Consider the following 23,098-nt stretch of genomic DNA (forward strand, 5'->3'; position numbering starts at 1 on the left):
TCACAGCCTTGTCATTTCTCACCTTGATCACTGCAATTCATTTCACTCTTAAATCCCTCCTTAAACTTCACCTGGTTTAGACTTCAGCTGCACACATCATCACCAGAACCCTCCCCACCCATCAATCACATCTCATGTCCTGCTGCAGCATCACTGCACACTACTACCGTAGTTCCACAATGGATTCAACATCCTCCTGTTAACATTCAACGCCATTCACAAGCTTTAACTCCACACTCAAAACCCATCTGTGTGAGACAGCTTTTCTTGCTGTGATCACAACTGCATCATCTATTTTTAACTTATTTCATATGTCTTATATAAGGGTCTTATCAACGATATGGTATTGTAAGATAGGATTTGATTATTTGTGTTTAACCCTATGTACTGTAGTGTCCTTGAGTGCTAGATAGGCACCCATAAATAAAATGTATTATTATTTTTATGTGAAGCACAAGTAAATGTGTGAGAGTTTCTCACTTAATTCGTCAACTTCACCATCTAAACTGCAGACCAGATCTATCACCAAAATGTTACTGGGCGTGGTGCAGATTCTCCTGTCAAGATTGCTACAAGAGATTCTAACTATGCTAGATGTGGTACCCTTTACGTCCCATCTTTCACTTTGTGAAATCACTTTTAAAATCCATTTTATTTTCAAGGACATCCCAAACTTTATGTCTTAAAGTATAAAACAGTATAATCCTGTTTATGACACAATATCTGTAAAGATAAAATGACACATTTAGATCAATTCTTCTTTTATAAAGAAAACAAAACAATCTGGTGCATGAGGGAACAACCATTTCTCATTTCTGGGTCCATCAAACAAGTCATTGATCAGCTGAGCAAGGGGCTCAACGAGATTACGTGTTACAAAATGGTATAAACCTAAAGAGAAGAACCTTTTCTTCTTTTTTAACAAAGGAAAAGCAACAGGAAGTATGGAGGAATAGTCTCTTCTTTAGTTTCTTGTGATTTTGTGTAACATCTCAGTAATTGGACATGTTCCTAAAAAAAAGGCTTATTTTTTCTAGGAAATACTGATTAGGGGTCTCAAAATAACTAACAAGTTACAGGCTAACTTGTGCTGGGAGATGTTTTTAGGAAACACTAGAGATTATTGGAAGAGATGTGAGTGAAAACCAATATTGTGAAGAATACAGAACAATACGTAATACCACTCATATTCTTAATGTCGTTTTCCATGCAAATTGTATTTATTCATATAATCACACTGATCAAAACACCTGAAACATTGCATCTTTGCTGTTTTATTTCCCAACTGCTGCTGGGAGGGCCGGCTGAAGTTCAAGGATAGCACAGCCATTGCTTTCATACAGTGCAAATGGAAACTGCCTAAACATCAGCATCAGACTGGAAATCATCAAAGACTGCCCTCTCTGCATTTACAATTCAGTGTAAAGTATTTGTTGCAATTCTGTGTACAGCTTATGGTTTGCGGTTGTTGAAATGCGTGATTTCTGCAGCTCCATTGGGTCTGCCCCTTAACATCGGTGAGTAGAGTTCAGTTTCTGAGATACAAAGGTTGAAGGGGTTTTTCCACATCCCAGCTTGAATTGAAGTCCATCGTATGGTTGGTATGGACTGGACATTCGCAGCTTTTAACAATGTGCCATCAATCCCCTCCTTCATCATGGCCATGCACAAAAGAGGCCAGTGATACCATTTTATTGTAACACCACTCCAACGTTAGAATTCATTCGATTCTGATAATGTTCGTGAGACATTATGAGACTTCCAGTCTTTCCACGGTTGACATCCCAGCTCAGTCTTTTTTCCTCAAATATGTTCCATAAGACGGCAAAGTCTTTCAACCTAAAGTCACTGTCCCGACTCTATGACCTCCTGTAAAGTGTCCAGTGCTGTTTCTTTGGACTTGACATTAGTGCTAACCATGTAAATGTTGTTGTCATTGATGCTGTTGGCGACGTGGCATTTATTAGAACCTAGGCACAGCCATAGCAGTTTCTTCACCTCCCTTTTGAAGCTTTGACTGAAGAAGTAGTAGATCAAAGGATTGTACACAGTGGAGCTCTTTGCAAACATGCATGGAAGCAGGCTTACTTCAGCTGAGATTTTCCCACTGTCATACAAAATAGACCACAGACTCACCAACCCATATGGTGTCCAGCAGCCTATGAAACCTACGCTGATCAAAACCGCAATCTGCAACAGAGCAAGAATAGTTAGGGAGAGTTGACACAGTAGATGATTAATGAGTGGATTAATGAGCTTATGCAGAAGTGTCTGCTGGACTGAGAGGTCATTGCTTAAAGGTTGGGTGGGAGATCTTTTTCTTTTCTGAGTCACTTTCTAATCGACGTGAAGTCACTGGACCTTTGGTCTGTCAAACTCTTTCCTCAGTAATCTGGCCCTGGGGCCTCATCTATAAAGCTTGCTTGCGCACAAAAAGGGCCTGAAAGATGCGCAAGCCACCTTCTACGCAAAGGCTGGGATCTAAAAAGAGAAAACTAACCAAAAAATCTGCGTATCCCTACGGCAACCCCGACCCTCCCGTGGGAACTTACTTAAGACATGGGGAACTGGCGACGCAGGCTGTGAGGTGGTGAAATGAAGCCAGATTCATGTCATACTCTTAATAATGTCATCACAGCGGGGCTGCTGGGCTGTTCTCGCATCGCTTTCGCACAGTGTCTTGATGATTTGCAATTACAGGCTGAGCCTACCGTTAGTTTTTAAACTGTAAAAAGTGGGGGGGACAAAAACATGATTTTGGAAAGACGGGGGGACATGTCCCCCCTGTTGCGCCGGGGCACTCATGGCGTTTAGCGCAGCAATGGCGTGCTGCCACTCACTCGCTTTATTTTATACTATTTATATACTTTTTCTACTTTTACTGTGACCACCAAATAATGTTGTTTTCATGTCCTCCACTTCATCCTCAACATTTCGATCTCAGATCGCAGTGAAATTCAGTGGCACGGTGGCTCGACACGTCTCATTCATTCTGACGCCAAACAGGCTGCAGGAAGCCGCTGCGCATGCTCAGCAGGCTCATTCATATGCAAATACTACTTTTCATTGCCCTTTTATGGTAAAAAGTGGGCGTGTAGAGGGCGGGAAATGAGGCGGATTCAGGTGTTCAGGTGATTCAGGTGCGTGCAGGTGTGCGTGCACATGGTTTTATAGATCCAGATTTTTTTTGCGCCCGCCATTTTCGGCTTTTGGGTGTACGTGCACTTTTAGTATGAATCCTACGCACTCCATTTTAAATGAGGCCCCTGGACATTTGTACAAGAGGATCTGGTTGCAGATTGTTGAGAAAGTGCACCTCCACTCTTGAGTGGCCAGGGCTAGGGTGACAAGGACTGCAAAAAACAATGGACGAAGCATTGAGTCACATGACCCATTGGTTTATGAAGAGCAGTTTTGAAGCCTATGTTTCTTCAGACGGGGCTAAGCCATGTTGCTGATGGGAACACACCCACCGTATGTCAGTCAAAGTTAGCTTCAGGCTCTCAGGTCCTTCACCCGAACCCTGATGAAATATCTCTAGAGCTGCTCTCACAGTTGTCATGAATGTGACATCAAATTATTGAGACTTGAGTCTCAAGCTGGGCATTTTAACATGGGAATTCATGGAAATGAACTCAGCTTCGGAGCCAGCCCCCAGCAGTCAGTCGAGGAACTGCAACAGATCTTAGTTCCACATGAACCTCAACCTGGAAGTTAGATGGTTGGTGCTTGGTAACCAGTACTCGAGTTGTAAAAAGAAATCAGAGGGGATGGTGGATTTTATCATATGGGGACAGATAATTTGTGCTGATTACAAATAATATAATATATTACAAATAATAGCACTGACCAAAACACCTGCAGAAATACTGCAGGAATGACATAGCAGCAGTTAAATGCAGCCTTCTGTAAGCTTTAAATATCCACTGGGCTTACATCAAATACATCAAAACACAACAATAAAAAACAGTTTTCTGAACTTATCAATATGATTCTGTCCTTCACAGGATAAGTAAAATGGATCACTGCAAAAACTCAAAATAAGAATATTTGTCCTATTTCTAGTTAAAATGTCTAATTTTAGTAAAAAAATCTTATTAGACTTAAAACAAGACTCATCACTGGAAAAAACAACAATTTTCACCTGTTTCAAGTAGATTTTCACTTGAAATAAGTAGAAAAATCTGCCAGTGGAACAAGATAAATCTTGTCCCACTGGCAGATTTTTTCTACTTATTTCAAGTGAAAATTTACTTGAAACAGGTGAAAATTGTCAAATAAATTATTTTTCTGGTGATGACTCTAAATGTGTAAATAGCAGTAAAACCACATTCATTGATGAAATGACATAAGGGATGGAAAGGGGGGATGGCAGTTTTACAGGGGGGATGATTTTGACTGTTTTTATTTCAGGGGGGGATGCCATCCCCCCTCATCCCCCCTCAACTCCAGTACTGTTGGTAACAAATCAGGACATGGCCATGTGTTTCCTACCTACAGAGGAGTTCCAGTTCTCCACAATTATGCACATAGGACGTATGGCTTTAGAGGCAGATCTGAAGGCAGCTCCACTTTTTGTTTTCAAAATGTTTCTGGCTCTTATTTGGTTTTTCTCCTTCCACCCAACCTTTAACAATGCCTTGTATGTTTCATTTTACACATATAGAAAAGTGACATATTCAGCTGCCATCATTCCCCAGCACCATGTTCTACAAACCCATTGCACATTTGACACATCAATATGAATCGTTATGGTGATGAAACAGTATATTGTGAGAAAACCACAACATAATAAAGGAGTTAGGTAAAGTTACTTACTAACAGGAGCCTCCGATGGAGTTTGATAATATTAGGGACATGGTTGCTGTTTGCTGACTTTTTGTAGGTGAAGTAAAGCTTTATAGCGATTCCAAAGTAACAGCAGATGATGATGATACTTGGCAGGACCAGGTTGAATGAGAATAAAGAGATGACGAAATAGAAGCCTTCTTGTTTCATCTCTCCCCAAGCAAGTGAACAGGACAGGCCGAAGGGCTCCGGGCCGTACCGGCCCCAGCCCAGGACGGGGAACAGGGCCCAGATCAGAGCGTACAGCCACGTCCAAATGCACAGTATCTTCACCTTCTTCCAACTGATTTTCTCCTCTGCAGAGAGATAGTCAAAGGCTGGTCAATGTTTTTCTTCAGAAAGCTGTACATCACATAAGTGCTTTGAAAAATCAACCAATCAATCTTGAAACTTTTTGTTTTTGGGATTTCAGTTAACCCATTCAAACTGTTCACTACATCCCAGTTATGAATATACTGTAGACCAGGGGTGTCAAACTCATTTTGCATGGCGGGCCGGATTTAACCAATTTTTTTCTCGCGGGCCACACGCTTAAAATAACAAAAACGGTGCAAAACTTTTTTTCTAATTGTTTTTTTTTACTATTGTTATCTAATCCAATATCAGTTTAGTCCATTTTAAAGGAAATATGAACTTTGTTTACACTCTAATTATGGAAAATATATTTCTTCAGGATCTTTTCTTGAAATTTCTTGTTTTTTTCAAATTATGTAAGATACTTTTAATATCATTTTACAAAGATAAACAGAAACAAGTATGTTTTTTTTATATTTCGCTTTTTTATAGGAAATTTAATTAAAAGCAAAATCTTTCTTTTTACATCCGAGAGTGTTTCTTTGTGATTTAGAGATTTTTCCAGTACAATTAAGTGTATTTATTTTTAAAAATTGGAGCGGATATTTACGCCAGTGTGCTGAAAAAGTCAGCACTTCTCTTTTACCTGTTTTACTTTGTCACTATCCTCGTATTCAAAACTGAAATTCTCCGAATAAATATCTTCTATCATCTTTTTTAGCAGTGATATTTTTCCTGCGAAAATATATAATAGTCAGTTAATAAAAAGAAACGACCGTCTACAAAGAAATAAAATCGGCAAATGCATTCTAGAAAACTAAAAAAATGTTGAAAACTGCTCTCTTTATGAAATAACGATGGATTTGTAGAAGAAATATATTATTGGATTTGCTGCGATTCATGGCAATTATTTATGCCTTCCTTTTTAGTAAATTAACATTTGTTTTTTTTTTGCGTTGGAAACTTGTCGCGGGCCGCATGATAATCTCTCTCGGGCCGCATGCGGCCCACGGGCCGCACATTTGACATCCCTGCTGTAGACCCATAAAAAATGTCATGCAAATCATTGTTTCTTTTCAGTAAAACAAGTACATTTCTACTAATACAATATTTACACTTCTATTACATATATTGGTGTAAGACTCTGAGGTGGTGCAGCTTGCAGCTGGAGCAAACTGGGGACAAAAGTCAGCCAAGTTAAAGTGGTTATTTCTTACGTAAATACTGAATCACATCAAGTCAAATTAACTGCCCTACCCCAGCACTTTAACAAATTCATCTGACTCAAATATCAATGGCTCCTTTATCTTGTTAGAAATGTTCAATTGAGATGTTTTTTGATATAGATAATATTTGTTATTGTTCAGTAATCGTATTTTTAGCCCTTTTATTGTTTTCAAGTCAAAGCAGCTGATGTCATAAAATTTGAATTCTCGTTATTACTCATTAGATTAGAAACATAATCTGGAAAGAAAAACAAGATTTTTATGCATTTTGGTGCTTTGACACAAAAGCATATTTACAACGTTTTGAATTTTGTGAATGTTTTGGCCTTAAGACCAACCTTAAAACAACATAACCGAGTATGCCCATAAGTCAAAGCAGTGCAAAGGAACTTTTTATTAAGTTTTAGGAACAGAAGATTTTTCTATCGGCAGGTTAAGTTGCTTTTAAGATGCCCTTGATGAGTTTACTCTTAATCAGTCATTCTCTCATTCTGTCTTCCATCAATACTTTCAAATTCAATTCAAAATTCAAAAATATTTGTTTCAAATCCAGAAGGGAAATGACATACCGGTAATTGATTTCTTAAGTCTCTTAGCCATCTTTTCTGTGACATTAACTAAAGTTCTGTGACTTTGTTTCATCACTGCTGATGTGTCATATAGCACATTAAAGTACAAGACTCAAGAAACGACCTGGACTGCAGTCTAAAATTACTTTGGATGTTTTTTTGTGAGGGGAGGCAGACTACCAGAGCTTGACAACACTTCCTAAAAGTTATCTGATATTCCTTCAAATTAAATTGAATTTGACATTTTAAACGAGAAAGAAAATCATTAATGCAGCTTTAAATGCTGTGCGATAGAGATGAAAGCAATACGAACGAGAAAATGTCCTACATGAACTCATCAAACACACACAATGGGAATCGGCTACAGGCTACAACGCTGTGCACGGTGCATAACAACACGTATAGAATGAAGGGACAAATGTAAAAATATATGTAAAGTATGTTCAAACAGGCTTCAACATTAATATGTGATGACATTCACAAATATTCCAGATGGCCCTCGCATGAGAATAAATAGCTCGTGTAGCACTGGTGGACTAATCTAATACGCAGGAAGAATCATAGTGACGTGGAGAACATTGGAGGAAAAAAAGGGTGAAAGGATGACTGTCCCACAAATTTGCATCTGGACTGAAGAGATAAGAATGTAATAAAACATTACAAAGACATTATTATGCTACAAAGTAAAATCAACAGAACTGCCATATGTGAAGAATAAAAATTCACGAATGTTCCTCAACAGCAACTCAACTCCATCTTCACAGTTTAGAAATCTGTCAGATGTTCAAATAAGATAATTATTTGGTTCATCATAATGTGCTTTTACCAACATCTTAAAGAAGGGATTTGCCTATCTTTCTGCGGAAAATGTTATTAAATTGTTAAACAGAACAGATGGTTTACTTCTTATTATTTGTAATGCCGTCTTGTTGTTTTGCCCCTGGAGCCCTGTGCTAATGAGGCATCTTCCAAAGTGATTTCTTCTGAAGCTCTCGCAGTTGTGGCTTCTGAATTGTAATTTCATGAGATTAATGATTACATGGTGCAGGTTTGGAGTGTTGATGTGAACCATCTGGTTTGCAAATTTGATCAGCAATTGCTAACTCTAGAGTAGCCTATGCTTTCAATTTTTTACATTTCTGCTTCCTTAGAGCTATGACTGAAACTGAATGTTTGAAATGCCACTTGACGCTGGAAAAATCGTTTGACATGGTGGCAAGAGAGTTTTTTCCCTTTGATTTTTTTATACAAGCTTGTGACTTTAATTGCAAACTTGTGACACTGAACTTTGCAGAGAGGACTATTGGTGTTACTGACCTTGAGGTCTCGGCATTGGCTGAGCTTGTCCTCATAAATAAAGTAGTACTAGTTACAAATGCCCTTAAAATAAAGCGTACAAAGATTTGTTGCAGATTAAGTATGCTGTTGGCAGAAGATTGCATTGTTTTAGTTCTCTCAATGACCCTCGGACTTTGAGTCATCTCTTCTCATTTATTGCCACCATCAGTGTATGTAGATACAACAAATAGAAATACAGCCACACTTTCAGCTCCATCACTGTTCATCTCCTCTACCTCCATTTTTACCTATTGTTCAATAGGAGATTGTAAAAATGGTGCACTATTCCCACCAAGTCAATTCATCGGTAGTTTGCCGAGTCACTGGATCCTACTCAGTCTGGCACTGCAATAAAGTCACAACTAGTGAAAGGACCAATGAGGAGGTCAGGCTCCTTGGTCAACCTGTTACATTTCGAGTCTTCTGGGGTTGCAAAACCCCTGTGAATGGAAACCTGGCCTCTATTTTTGATCAGCAATTTACAAGCAGTTTTAATCAAGGTCTTTCATCTTTTTTGTCACTTTAATCATTTGTATATCCTGCAAAACCGTTTCCAATATTCCCCACACAAATTGTATTGTCCATATGCTCTTTTTACTCATTAGGGCCCGAGCACTTACAGTGCGAAGGCCCTGCTATTGTATCTGTAGGAATTCTTTATTCTTTCTTTCTTTATTCTTCTGACGAAAGGAGGGCCTTTTTGCCCCCCTAAGCGTGCCCAAAAAGTCACCAAATTTTGCACGCAAGCCAGGCCTGGTGAAAAATTTGATTGCATTAATGGGCGTGGCAAGATGGTTCAACAGCGTCCCCTAGAAAACTTTGTGCCTCAAGCCCCACAATACGGTTTGATGTACATGCACGAAAATCGGTACACACCTGTATCATATTGCAACTTAAAGAAAAGTCTCTTGGCGCCATGGCCGAAACCGAACAGGAAGTCGGCCATTTTCAATTAATCGTGTAATTTTGGCGCAATTTATGCCATTCCTTCGGCAGTTAATACGGCCCGAACCGTAATGTGCACCCAGGTGTGTTATACATCAAAATGTGTGTCTCCATCCTGCGACAACGCGCATTACTTTTCTCAGTCAAAAGCGTTACCCTGGCGACGCTAGACGCCAAAAAGCGTGCCCACCCTTCATCTGATTGGTCCAGACAGAAAAAACTTTGTGCCTCAAGCCCCACAATACAGTTTGACGTACATGAACGAAAATCGGTACACACCTGTATCATGTCGCAACTTAAAGAAAAGTCTCTTGGCGCCATGGCCGAAACTGAACAGGAAGTCGGCCATTTTGAATTAATCGTGTAATTTTGGCGCAATTTATGCCATTCCTTCGGCAGTTAATACGGCCCGAACCGTAATGTGCACCCAGGTGTGTTATACATGAAAATATGCGTCTCCATCCTGCGACGACGCGCATTACTTTTCTCTTTTAAAAAGCGCTACCGTGGCGACGCTAGATGCCAAAAAGCGCGCCCACCCTTCATCTGATTGATCCATATTTGATAGTTCCCCAAAAGTCACCAAATTTTGCATGCAAGCCAGGCCTGGCGATAAATTTGATATTTCATGGTTTGCATTAATGGGCGTGGCCTAATGGCTACACAGCGCCCCCTAGAAAACTTTTTCTCTGCCATAACTTTTGAATGGGTTGTGATAAAGACATGTGGGTGGTGTCATCGGACTCGGTATTGAGTACTTGACCTTCATTAGCATGAATTAGGCCTGCCCCTTCTTCTAATTGGTCGATATTTGATAGATCCTATTTTCTGCCATAACTTTTAAATGGTATGACATACAGAGTCGTGGGTGGTGTCATCGGACTCGGTTTTGAGTCCTTGAACATGATTGCTGTAAATTAGCCCCGCCCCTTCATCTGATTGGTCGATATCTGATAGTTCCTACATTCTGCCATAACTTTTGAATGGTTTGATATAGAGAGTCGTGGGTGGTGTCATCTGCTAAATGTCCAGGCCTGAAGAATCTACATGCAAGTCATACAAGCTTCCACTGCAGCCTGAACGTGCACAAGGGTGCGAGGGCCCGTTCATCACTGCTTGCAGCTTTAATTTGTCGTTTAAATTGTATTCTGTTTTTTATCCTTCTATTCAATTTAGGGTTAGGATTATTTATTTCATCTTATGCCATGGACAATATGGAGAGCGCTCCCAATCTCGTATACTGGACGTACAATGACAATAAAGGCTTTACTTTATTTTTCAGGCTAATACTTGACATCCAGTATTGGTTTTGGCTGAACTAAGACTGACCTAAAAATAACAGGGACAAAATAACTCTTTTAGATTATCATAGCTATCCTTTTCTTTGGAAATGTGTAGTTATTTGAATGTATTTTTTAGTTCTTGGTTGGCTCCTTACAGGATCCTCCAGCAGCTGATTATTATTGTTATCTTTTAGGTTAGGGGAGTCACAGTACTTATTGAAACTTTGCCATTTTTTTTATCTGCTCTTTCCCATCAGAGATTGCGATCAATCTTAAGCCCTAAGGAGATCCTTAAATCAAGTACTTGAACAAGTTACATTAGCACTCGCTTTGTTGAAAGTAACATTAATATCATGGATCTCTAAAAGTGACAACACCATTGTCTCTTGGAGTGCAATGTTAGTGAAAATGTTAGACACTGTATCACTGGAATTAGAAGTTGCTGCATGAAGTTTTCACTGTGACCTTTCTACACATATCATGATGTACAAATGTTGTTATGTTATCATAGTTTGAAGTCATAAATTACTTACTGGGAGAGTGCAGATTCAGGGACACAATGAAACGCACGATAGCCAAGACAGTGAGGTTCATAATGCTGGCTACCCCGAAGAAGAATCCCGCTAGACCGTAATAAAGGCAGGAAGCATCTCCCCCAAGCCAGTGATGATTCCAGGCAGAAGCAACGGCAAGGGGGTACATGCTGACAGCTGCTCCCAGATCTGTCACTGCAAGATTCACGCTCAGCAGCTCCGGTGGCTTCATCCTTGATGACCTTCTGAATGCCATGATGAGGACTAGCAGGTTGCCCACAATGGAGAATACAGCTGAGAGAGACAGAAGCAGAAAACAGTGGCATAAGATGAGGATCTTATGTTTTGTTCAAATATATAAAAACATGACGTTATCTGGAAATTGTTTTCTCTCCATTTAACCAAATAAAAAATTGCAGTCAAATTATGTCGACTATGTTTGAGTGAAAATGCAATCACCACATATGTATAAGTCCTCATAGCCAAAGACATTTATGACTCTTTCAGACTGACTTCTCATTCAGCAATTTATTCAAATTGTGCTGGGTGCTATGACCTCATCGACCCAGAGGTAGAACTGTCCAGCATCACTACTTTTAGCTCCACCCACCTTCACATTAGGGCTAACTTGGATAACTTTAACACTGAATTCAAAAGGATGAATCCTCATAAAAGAGGTGAGGTCAAATGGCAGTAGAAATGGGTGATATTTTACCGTTCACGATATACCGTCAAAAACATTCCCCACGGTAAGAATTTGTCAACTTGCGGTAAAAACGATAAATTCCTGTTGGTGACGTTTTTGTGTAAAGCTGATTTATGGTTCTGCGTTAAATGCGTCAAGGAAGGAAGGAAGGAAGGAAGGAAGGGAGGAAGGAAGGAAGGAAGGAAGGAAGGAGGGAGGGAGGGAGGGAGGGAGGGAGGGAGGGAGGGAGGGAGGGAGGGAAGGAGGGAAGGAAGGAAGGAAGGAAGGAAGGAAGGAAGGAAGGAAGGAAGGAAGGAAGGAAGGAAGGAAGGAAGGAAGGAAGGAAGGAAGGAAGGAAGGAAGGAAGGAGGGAGGGAGGGAGGGAGGGAGGGAGGGAAGGAAGGGAGGGAGGGAGGGAGGGAGGGAGGGAGGGAGGGAGGGAGGGAGGGAGGGAGGGAAGGAAGGAAGGAAGGAAGGAAGGAAGGAAGGAAGGAAGGAAGGAAGGAAGGAAGGAAGGAAGGAAGGAAGGAAGGAAATGAGCCAGAAAGAAAGAAAGAAATGAGCCTGAAAGAAAGAAAGAAAGAAAGAAAGAAAGAAAGAAAGATATGAGCCTGAAAGAAAGAAAGAAAGAAAGAAAGAAAGAAAGAAAGAAAGAAAGAAAGAAAGAAAGAAAGAAAGAAAGAAAGAAAGAAAGAAAGAAAGAAAGAAAGAAAGAAAGAAAGAAAGAAAGAAAGAAAGAAAGAAAGAAAAGGATAGATTCCCGTTGATGAGGTTTTTGTGTAAAGCTGATTTATGGTTCTGCGTTAAATGCATCAAGGAAGGAAGGAAGGAAGGAGGGAGGGAGGGAGGGAAGGAAGGAAATGAGCCAGAAAGAAAGAAAGAAAGAAAGAAAGAAAGAAAGAAAGAAAGAAAGAAAGAAAGAAAGAAAGAAAGAAAGAAAGAAAGAAAGAAAGAAAGAAAGAAAAGGATAGATTCCCGTTGATGAGGTTTTTGTGTAACAAACATAGCGGATCTGAGTCATTCCAGTTTTGCAGTACAGGTGTACTAATTTAATTGGTTTTTATTAATTCAATTTAATTGGTGTAATTCAGTAGCATTTAGTATCTTTTAGAGCAGTGTTTTGGGGGCTCCAAAAACTGAATGTGGTGATAGAATTATAGTTACAAAGGTGGAGTTGAATTGGTATTTTTTTTATCGTCATTTTTATCGTTATCGGGATAAATGCCAGAAATTATTGTGATACATTTTTTAGTCCATACCGCCCATCCCTAAATGGCAGACCACCCCAGACCACCCCAGACCCCCACCCCCTATCAATACCATATGTGCAATATCTGTCTGTCTACCTCACACACATTTTACCTGCTTTTTTTTTGCTTTTTTTTTTTCTCTCGCACTACCTCTACTTCCATTGCAATGTACTGTGTATATTGTTTATATCTCGTAATTATATATATTTTTTAGTTTTTTACTTTTCATACCCCTCCCCTGCATGTGTGTGTTAAGTGTACTGCTGCTAAACAAGTGAGTTTCCCCCTTGAGGGATAAATAAAGGATTATCTTATCTCTTATCTTATTTTATGAGCCCTATGAACAGAGGTGTGACATGGTTCAAGAGGAGTTTTCTACTGTAAGTGTTAGTTTCAACCAAGAAAATCTGAATTGTTCCATCAGGACCTTGGAAAATTGAGCCATCTTTTATATCTTTTATATGTCTTCTTTACATGACAGCCGGCATGGTGAAAGGCAAATCTCTAAACAATGACATTTTTATTCCATTGCTCCTTCTGGGATGGCCGAGTGTTGTTTGAAAGCACACAATGACACATTGTCTCACTTCTGTCAGTACGAACATCCTAAGGGAAACAGCAGTGGCTATAAAGGATGTCTTTTATTGAACCAATTATTAACAAGATTCAGATTATGCAGCGACAGATGAAGTGATGATGGGTATGTCAGTTCTTTATTTACAATCTGTGCTCCTTGAAAGCAGGATAAGAAGCAAATTATATAGCATTACCGCATGCTGAGTGGGCTGCAATTGTTTTTAATTTAAATTATTTCACCGTACCAAATCTGTTTTTTTTTTTTATGTCTTTGAATGCATCGCTGCTGAAATCAAGCTTACTATACTTCTGAATAATCAGCTATGAAAAGGCCCATGGTACCAGGAGAGGTCACAAGCTTATTTGTCTGGGCTTATGGAAGCTTTACCCATTTTATCGTCTGCAGTCAATGAAGCACACAATCTTCTTATTCTTTTGAGTTGCATTAACCTTTTCCAGGATCTGGGGTATTATATGGTGTCTTTTTCTTTCTATCTCCATTTGTCAGGGGGAGGGAGAGAGGAAAGTATTTTACCCCAATAACTACTTTTAGAATGACCCCAAATCTTCTGAATGGTGCTTGCAATATTAGATATTTCAACTTTAATATTTTACTTAGCTTGTAAGATCTTTTAACTTAAAACCACTCAATGTAGCAATATCACATTTGACCATATGGGGGCAACATATCACAATAAGGTTCATTTGTTATCCCCTGGTGTAAGACATCCCATAATGCACCTAAAGTGGGACAAAGTGGTACAACAAAACATCTCAGACCATCCGTATTTATTATCTAAAGCAGCGTACACACATAAGGATTTTTGTACATCTGAAGAGATTTTTTCTCTGCAGAGACCCCACACACGAAGATAAAAAATTGTGCATTTATATGTGGTGCCCCCTTGACCCTGCACAGGATAAAGTGGGTATAAAAAAATGGATGGATGGATATATGTGGTGGGCTGGGCTGAGATTATCGGAGCACACCACACACACACAACAAATCCAAATTTGCGTGATCAAACGTGATCTAAGGGCGCTTTCACACCTGTCCCGTTTGGAGCGGTTATTCCGAAACAGGGAGCGTTTCCCCCTAAAGATCGGTTCGTTTGGTACATCTGAACACAGCAATCGTACTCGGATGCGGCACAAAACAACCGAGCTGAGATCGAACTAGGAGAGGTGGTCTCGGCTCGCTTCCATTCCAGACCTGGAGCGGTGCATATTTTTTTTTTGGAGTGAGAACATAATCGACACAGCAACCGACACAATTCATCGTGTATGTGCGACCGCGGCGCAAGGAGAAGAGTCGGCGCAGCCTCCACCCCTTTCACTCCTATTGGACACAACTTTCTCCCTTCTCCCTTCTCTCTATTCTCCCTTCTCTTCTATTGGACGTGCCGAGATGTCCTCACAGTGCGGCACAGTGATATTAAAGGAGCATGAGGCAGGATTAAGGCAGGATTTATGAAAAAAATTCGTATACGTTTTAAGTTTTCTAGTAATAATGTCAGATGAAGCGTTCCAAACCAAAAAGAATGAGCCCTCTAGTGTATCTCTCCGTTGCCTTGAACAGGCTGTGTGCTACAAAATGTGCTGCAATTGTGGGGCCGAATTTCCCGCGCTGTCCTGCGGATGTGACGTCACATGACGCTGCATGCGCGTTCTCCCCGTTCTCCCGTGCCGGCTTTGCTGTTGGCTGCAGTACCCCCAACGGCCGTCGTGGCGAAGGGTGGCGCTAATGAGTCTCATTTCTTAAAAGGAGCCTCATGCTCCTTTAAAAAATGTTCAATGTTTGGTATGTTTGTTCAAATGCAGGGTTTGCGCAGCACAAACCCTGCGGCAGGCGGCGTCTCGCCAGCCGCCGAGCTCGGCGGCAGAACGGTCCACTTTTGCGCCGCGGTAGCACATAAATGAATGGGAAAGCCGGTCTGCGTTTTGTGCCCTCTCTGTGAAAGGGGCTTGTTGTTTTTCCCGGGGTGCGGAAGAGGAAACTCCTTCCGCGTTCATTTCTGACCAATGAGAGAACAGTTGGTTCGTGCATGGCATTTGTTAACAGCTTTGAACCGCTACAGACGGATGCTTTGTGAACACAAACTCCACATACGAAAAACGAAACAAGTGTATCGATTTAGCCCCTGAAACGGAACAAAACAAACGGGCCACAGGTCTGAAAGCGCCCTAAGAAAAACAAAGAAGAAGAAACACAGCAACAACCATTACAACCGGAAAACACAACCTGATGGAAGAACACATACAAAACCAGGAAATGATGGTGGTCGTGGGAAAAATCCAGAAATAAAAAAACAAAGAAAGAAAAAGGCTACTGAAAAAATCCTGGAGACGGCGTGAACATGGACTTTATAGTCTACAGAGCGAGCTCGAGGTGGGTTGTTGTCAAATTCGCTAATAACAGGTGCCATTAGCCTAAAACACACATCAAGAAAGACATTGTGCACGTTCAGTTGTGTTAATGCCGTTCATTTTTTATTATGTTAACAGATAAATTCTTCTATTAGATACTTTTGAGCTCCTGAAAATGAAGGTATTTTCCTTTAAAATGGCAAATGCTAATTTGTCATACAGCCTCTCAAGTTAAATGTGAAATTACACTTTTTGATCACTTAATATTAAATTCTTTGTGTTGGTGAAGAAAATAAAAATCATAAAGACTTTGTTGTAGTCTAAATACTTGTAGAACTAACCGTACCTTTGATCAAAATGCACCTTTGCTTGTTGTCAGACCCCTGCTGTCCTGCGCTGTCTGATGTTGAACACAAGTCCGAATAAAGATTATCATGACCCAAGCATAATCCGAACCTGTGCTAAGAGAGCCCTGATCGGTCATGTGTGTAATGCATATAGGGTGAGAGGAAGCATGAAACAAGTACAGGGTAGGAGGTGTCACATGCATGACCTTCACTTTTAACAATGTTCCTAGTGTGCAGCACGTCCGGTTTTACTAAAAAACACCAGCTGAGTGCTTCTGCATCAAAAAGGAATGACATAAAATAAAGAAAACAGACATCACTGTGTACATTAATGAGTATACAATGTTGAATTTGTGGCCTCACGGACAGTGTGCTAATTATAGGAATGGCGTGAGTGTCTTACAGTCACATTCTTACTTCCCTCCAGCCTCTCTTCTATTTGTTTTTGTTTGCACATATGTGACGCATACTTACAAAGCCCCAAGTTAAATGTGGGGGAACCACAATACAGCTCTGGCCACAGTAATAAAAGCTGCCAAATATACTAGATTATGGACACAGAACACGAGAATGTTATAAAATTAACCAAATGGGTGTAAGTATTAAAAATAAATAACGACTGATCTGCCAAGTTTAAAGAATACTGTGCTGTTGGATCAAGACGATCCGCTCCAGGTGATGGTTGCCCATTGGTACTTAATCATTATGTGTGAACAACTCTAAGACAGATCAAAGACACGGGCCTCTAAGACATACCTCTGGCTGCTGGTGGATATCTTAGCAAGTGGACCCGGGGGGAATCCCCATTTAAGCTGCAGCGCGTGAGTGGGTTGATGTCACCGTGAGGTAGGGAATCGTTTAAAGCAAGGGGGAGAAAAAACACAATGAACCATACCACTGGTGGACTGGGCTACTGCCTTTTTAGGCCCAATCCCAATACTCCCCCTACTTTTCTTCACTAGCCCTACTTTTCTTCACTCGCCCTTCTTTTCTTCACTACCCCTAAAAAAGAAGGGACAGATTTTAGGGCACTTGAAATCTTCCCAGGGGCCTGCCCCAATACTCCCCCTACCCCTCGTTTTCATCCCTACCCCTCAGGAAGCTGAGAGCCAAAAGCTGTTTTAATTTCAGCTGTAGCGCTGTTAATATGCCACTTTATTAAGTTTTAATATTTTTTCAGGCGTAAAAGTAACCGTTAAGATCCCCAACCTGGGCTCAGTTTATCCAAATAACGCCTGTTTGATCCGATGTTTTCGGAGATGAGAAGAGCCGCCGGCCCCGGGGAGCAGCAGCTCACAGCCCGAGAACAGACGTGATCACCAGGTCAACCTGCGCCGTCGTCCCGGGGAGTAACCCGCAGCTCTGTGGAGAATTACCGCTGGCTGAAATAAATCATTTAGGAAGATACATGTTGGTTTAATAGATGAAATCTAACAGTTGTAGCTATGCCTGTTTTTTGCTCCAAAAAATTACGAGATTTCTGCCTGCCTGCCGGCTCGGGAGCTGATTTATGGTTCTGCGTTAAATCAACGCAGAGCCTATTACGTAACCTACGCCGTAGGCTCTGCGTTGGTATGAATATTATGAAAGTAAAAAATATATATATATATATATATATATATATATATATATATATATATATATATATATATATATGTATGTATATATAAAGTAAAATATATTTCTCGCTAGAAATGTAATCAAAACTCATTTTTATGCAGAAACTAACTCAAAATATTGATTTTATTCACTAAAAAATAAGAAATGTCCGCCATGTTTTTTTTTTTTGATTCAGTCCGCAAATGACGACAAAAAGCATTCTGGTCTGATTTTTTGGTCCCTAGATCAGCGAGTGTGCATCTGAAAACCTTCGCTGCTCTGAAGGAACAATTCATAGCCACTACCCCTCGTTTTCTCCACTCCCCCTAGGTGAAAAGAGGAATTGGGACACCACTACCCTCACGGGAATGCGCAAAATTTAGGGGAAGGGATGAAAACGAGGGTTAGGGGGAGTATTGGGACAGGGCCTTACTATATACAGTACACCATTCTTCTACCCTCCCCCCGTTTCTGCAGTACAAACAAACCTTGCTACCTGTGTTAAGTGTTAATCTATTCCTTGTCTCATGTCTTTATGTCATTATCTTCATGCTTTGTCTGTGTGTAAAGAAATCAAAACAGCTTGCACACCTTTTTCAAATAAACATAAAGTTTGGCCTCAGTTTCTGCATGTGTTGACAAAATGCAGTTTGGAGACCAGTAGGAATTCAAATCTAGTCACACCCACGCAAGTATGTGTCTTGTTTAACTCTTAATTCTCACAATGTGCACTAGTTCTTCCTCAGCTACCCAGAACCTCTGAACTACTCTGAGTCATAATATTTCTTTTTTGAATGAATTCATTTATTTTCATTTTTCAGCTTGTAGGATTATTTCAGTTTACTCGTAATTACTTTGAAAGGAACATGAGTGGTTTTAATTTTGAAGGATTTGTGTTAGTTTTATTTTAGCTTCAGTCTCAGTTTCGGACTTTGAGATACTGACTTCCAGTTAATGACACGGCACTGTTTTATTATATCTCTATTAACTCATTTAGCCCTCATTCACTGTCACTAATATGAGAAAAGTATACATTTATGCAGGGGTTATTATGGTAATTACTGTAATTAATTCCAGCAGCATCTTACTCAAAACAAGAAGACAGCACCCAATAAATAGAAAATGACAATAGTTTTATAGTTACTTTCACCTCTGTTCACATGATTACATGTAATGTTTGGGACATCCTGGGATTCTACGCCTCCACTTAGAGAGCCACACATGTACGGTACGGCGGTGCGCAAAATAAAAAGTTGTTACATTTCTCTCTTATGATTACCTTAACAGAAGAGGTTTGCTTGTTAGCTTTTAATCTCAGAAATTGTGCTTCAAATGCCCGGCAGTGTTTTTCTATTACATATTTCAGAGTGAACACTGGGATTGTAGTGTCCTCTAAAAGTATGTTAAAAAAGTCTGGGTTTATTTCTTTTTAATTTACTGGTGAATTATTCCCTGTTAATACAACTGCCCTCCATTTTTGTCACGCTATTAGAGGCTAAACATTTCTGAGTTGAAGGTAGGATCCAAAGTAACTCATCTTAAATTTAAAAAGGCAGAAAAATGTATTTTACCTTCTGAGGAGAAGAAGAGTGACACCAATGTGTTAGATTGTATAACAGCCGTGTTTTTTAAGGTGAGGCATTTTTCGCTCGTTTACATTTCAACTGGGTTTTTCAGGGAACTGAGCGAGAGTCAGCCTAAACGTTTTCATGTTCTGGTTCTTGTCTTTGAACACACAACATAAACATGACTGGGAACACCAGCCTGACCTTTCCACCCAGCTATGATGCACTTTCAACATCAATATGTCACAAAGCATTATATTGTCATTTTGCTATTTTAATAATGCCATTTGTTGCAAAAAGAAGAAGCCTCGAAGAGATTGTTGTGTCAACATAAGGAATCCAGATAAAGAAACTTTACTTGCAGAAGCTACAGTGGGGAGAACAAGTATTTGATACACTGCCGATTTTGCAGGTTTTCCCACTTGCAAAGCATGTAGAAGTCTGTAATTTTTATCATAGGTACTCTTCAACTGTGAGTGATGGAATCTAAAAAAAAAAATCCAGAAAATCACTTGTATGATTTTTAAGTAATTAATTTGCGTATTTATATAATTTGTGTATTGCTTGACATAAGTATTTGATCACCTGTCAACCAGTAAGACTTCCGGCTCTCACAGACCTGTTAGTTCTTCTTTAAGAAGCCCTCCTGTAAATAGGTCTGTGGTGCAAAGTAATTTGAGTTTTCCACCGATAAATATGCCCTTGGAATGTGTTTTGAGTCATTTCACTGACAGGAAAATCAGTTAAATGTGGGAAGGTGATTAACAGGTAAAAAAAAGAAGGCAACAACATGACTCACACAAAAAGTGTCAAATCCTTGAAGCTTGACCGGTGTACCACGAGGCCGATTATCACTAATTAGAGCGAAAAGAGAAAAAGTCTCCATTTTTGTTTCTTGGACTGAAACTTGAAATGGAGACGGTTCATCAATCGTTCACCTCATCAGTACGGCCTTGTTTCCAGCTGTCATTTAGCAACTTTGAAAAAATCTAATCACAAAGTAATAAGATGGCGTAAAGTATGCTCATTGGTTTAGAGGATTCCCCATAAGGATGTCTTTTCTCATGGAAAAAGCATCTTCAATTCAGGCTTTCTTAGCAAAAATGTTGAAAACAGGAGAAACAACCGAGATGTGACTTAAATTCCTCATTCTCACTGTGATTAAATCTAATCAGCACGTAAAGTTTGACTGGACTTTTCTGGATGCCAACCGCTGAACCAGACATGTAAGCTTCTTTACTCTGTCTCTCTGCCTCTCCAAAATTAACTCTGAACCCTGGACCTCACACAGGATCCTCCGTGGGACTGTTAAAACACAAAGCCCAATGACCCCATCAACTTCCAGCTCACTGAAAATTACTTTCGAGGAAGTGCACTCAAGCCAACAGGTCGAACCACTCACTGCGCAACAAAAAGAAATCGATGTGGACATTTTTTTTAATCTTCTGTTGAGCTTTACAAAGAAAATATAGCTGTTAATTATCTATATGAGCACTTTTTCATTGATGACTAAAAAGGATGCAGATGTTTCAAGCTTATTTTATATGCAACAGAACTGAGGGTAATCACATTCAAAGTCTATTAGACTTCCTTGAAGTCCTTTCTATTGCTTCACTCCTACCAAGCGTAACATTATTTTTAATCACTTGGAGCTAAATGAACAGGGTAGCAATCTAAAAAAAACATCACCCATGCCAGACATAATGTGCATATCCCAGGAAGAAAATGAGTAAGACTCTACACAGACTCCAAATGCAGGAAGATAAATGTATGATCAGACTAATTGAAATAGAGCCAAACAGGAAGTGTGTGGACATCACAGACCGGTTGTGTGTGCCACATCTGCACAACAGCGTCTGCGAGGGTCAGTGGAAGACGAAGCAACCGCTCAACAAAGCAGCGGCAATCACATTCTTTGTGCTACTTTTAGACAGATATTTAAACGAGGGTGCATTCATCATCCTAATCCTAACAGACCTCAATCATGGAATGATGTTGCAATATTGATTGGGGGATTATCTAGGATGAAAAAAAACAAAACCGCAGCAGAAAAGGTGTGATTGACAGTTTGTTAGGTATAGCAGTTGTATCTAACAGAGAGGCCGGTGAATGTAACAACACTAATGTTGAGTAAGTATGCTATGCTTATCATCCACACCCGAGGAGCGCACCTTACTGTCCATCAGCTGAGCAAAGACATATACCATCATTTTAAAACTGTCAAGACACAAAGAGAGAAAGCTTGATCTACAAACATTATGCAAAAACCTCCTTTGAGTGTTTAACCTCTGAACTTACACAATAGCTCCTTTCAGACTGAGCTGTAAGGCCATATAGAATGGGCAGCTTGCATCCATAAGCTCTATATTTAGAAACCTATTGCTTAACGAACATACAAATTCCCGTTATGTGACTTCGTGCCAATGGTCATGTGATGCATGTGATTCATTTTTCCCATAAATGACCACACAGGGAAACGCTCTTGAAGTCTTTTTTTATTAAACTCAAACCGGGCAGCGTGGACCAAGTGGCATCCAATGTTCTGCCATTTTTTTCTATTAATTAATTATTAAATCAGTTTCCTTTATTCATTCATCCAAGCAATAAGCAGTAGTCACCATTTTCGCATCAGTTTTTGACTGAAATAGACAGAGACGTCTCAGTCGTGGTCCTGCGACTTGCTTGAACAAGCTACATGATGTAGACGAGTAGTACACTGTCTCAAGTGTCCTGCTTCTTTCTCTTGTGGATGCATGAGTGCAGAGCTGTCTGGGAGATTTGCAAGGCCCTGTGCAAAATGGCCAGGGGGGGCCCTCGCGAAATTTTTGGGTTTTTCGGGTCGGAAGACCCGGATCGGTGATTTTTGTAACAATTTATCAAACGAGTCTTTCAGAGAGGCATTCATTTCCATTTTCTTTAGTTTTTTTCTTTTTTAATCCCCTGATGGAAATTTCTTGACTGTCTCGTTCTCTCGACATTGTGTGACAGTTTGTTCCAACTCCACCCGTCTGGATCAGAGCAGCTTGTGTCTGCGCTTGGTCTGACGCAGTTGTATTGAACAACAGACACGCGCATCATTGCACATATATTTATTGATATGCACAGACTAGTACACATTTAGGTCTGTAATGGAACGTGACTGTTGATATTTATAAGGGAAAAAACGAAAAAAAAAAAAAAAAATTGGAAAAAAAAAAAAAAAACGGCCCATAGCACGAGGCCCCTTGGGGCGCGAGGCCCCTTGGGGCGCGAGGCCCCTTGGGGCGCGAGGCCCCGTGCGGTCGCACGGTTCGCACACCCCTTGCGCCGGCTCTGCATGAGTGTGTTAAATCTGACAGGTCAGTCTACAGCATGGCATAGACCTGAACAAGTCCAGTCTAGTCCAGTCACTTTGTCAAGTCCGCTTGGTATCAGAGTATGCTGGTCTTGCAGAAATATGTGGCACTTTTTTCTAAGACGAGTCATCACGATAACAGAAAGCTGTTCACATGTGAAAGCAGCAGATAGAGTTTCCAAAGACCAGCGAATGATCAGAAAAATACCTAAAAAATCCAGAGGTCACGGAGACTGATCACATAAAAAAAAAAAAAAAAACAGAGAGCAAAAAAGGAAAATATTTTGACATTTTTCCCCTTGATCATCCTCTGCAGAGAGAGATCCCTGGAAGGAGGCA

At 40.2% G+C, this 23,098-nt stretch overlaps 1 protein-coding gene across 1 annotated transcript in view; it reads right to left on the minus strand.

Moving 5' to 3' along the window:
• Window positions 1–920: 920 nt before the first annotated feature.
• The window catches only part of LOC133418358 (opsin-5-like), a 29,471-nt gene continuing 7,293 nt past the window's right edge, over window positions 921–23,098 (minus strand). Inside the window, exons 2-4 of the mRNA XM_061706958.1 lie at window positions 11,037–11,330; window positions 4,819–5,144; window positions 921–2,190 (exon numbers count right to left, since the gene is read on the minus strand). Coding sequence (XP_061562942.1) covers window positions 1,846–2,190; window positions 4,819–5,144; window positions 11,037–11,330 — 965 coding nt within the window. The 3' untranslated portion in view covers window positions 921–1,845. The remainder of the gene's footprint in view (window positions 2,191–4,818; window positions 5,145–11,036; window positions 11,331–23,098) is intronic.

This window comes from Cololabis saira, chromosome 18 (genome assembly GCF_033807715.1).
Source record: "Cololabis saira isolate AMF1-May2022 chromosome 18, fColSai1.1, whole genome shotgun sequence".
Taxonomy (NCBI): Eukaryota; Metazoa; Chordata; class Actinopteri; order Beloniformes; family Belonidae; genus Cololabis; species Cololabis saira.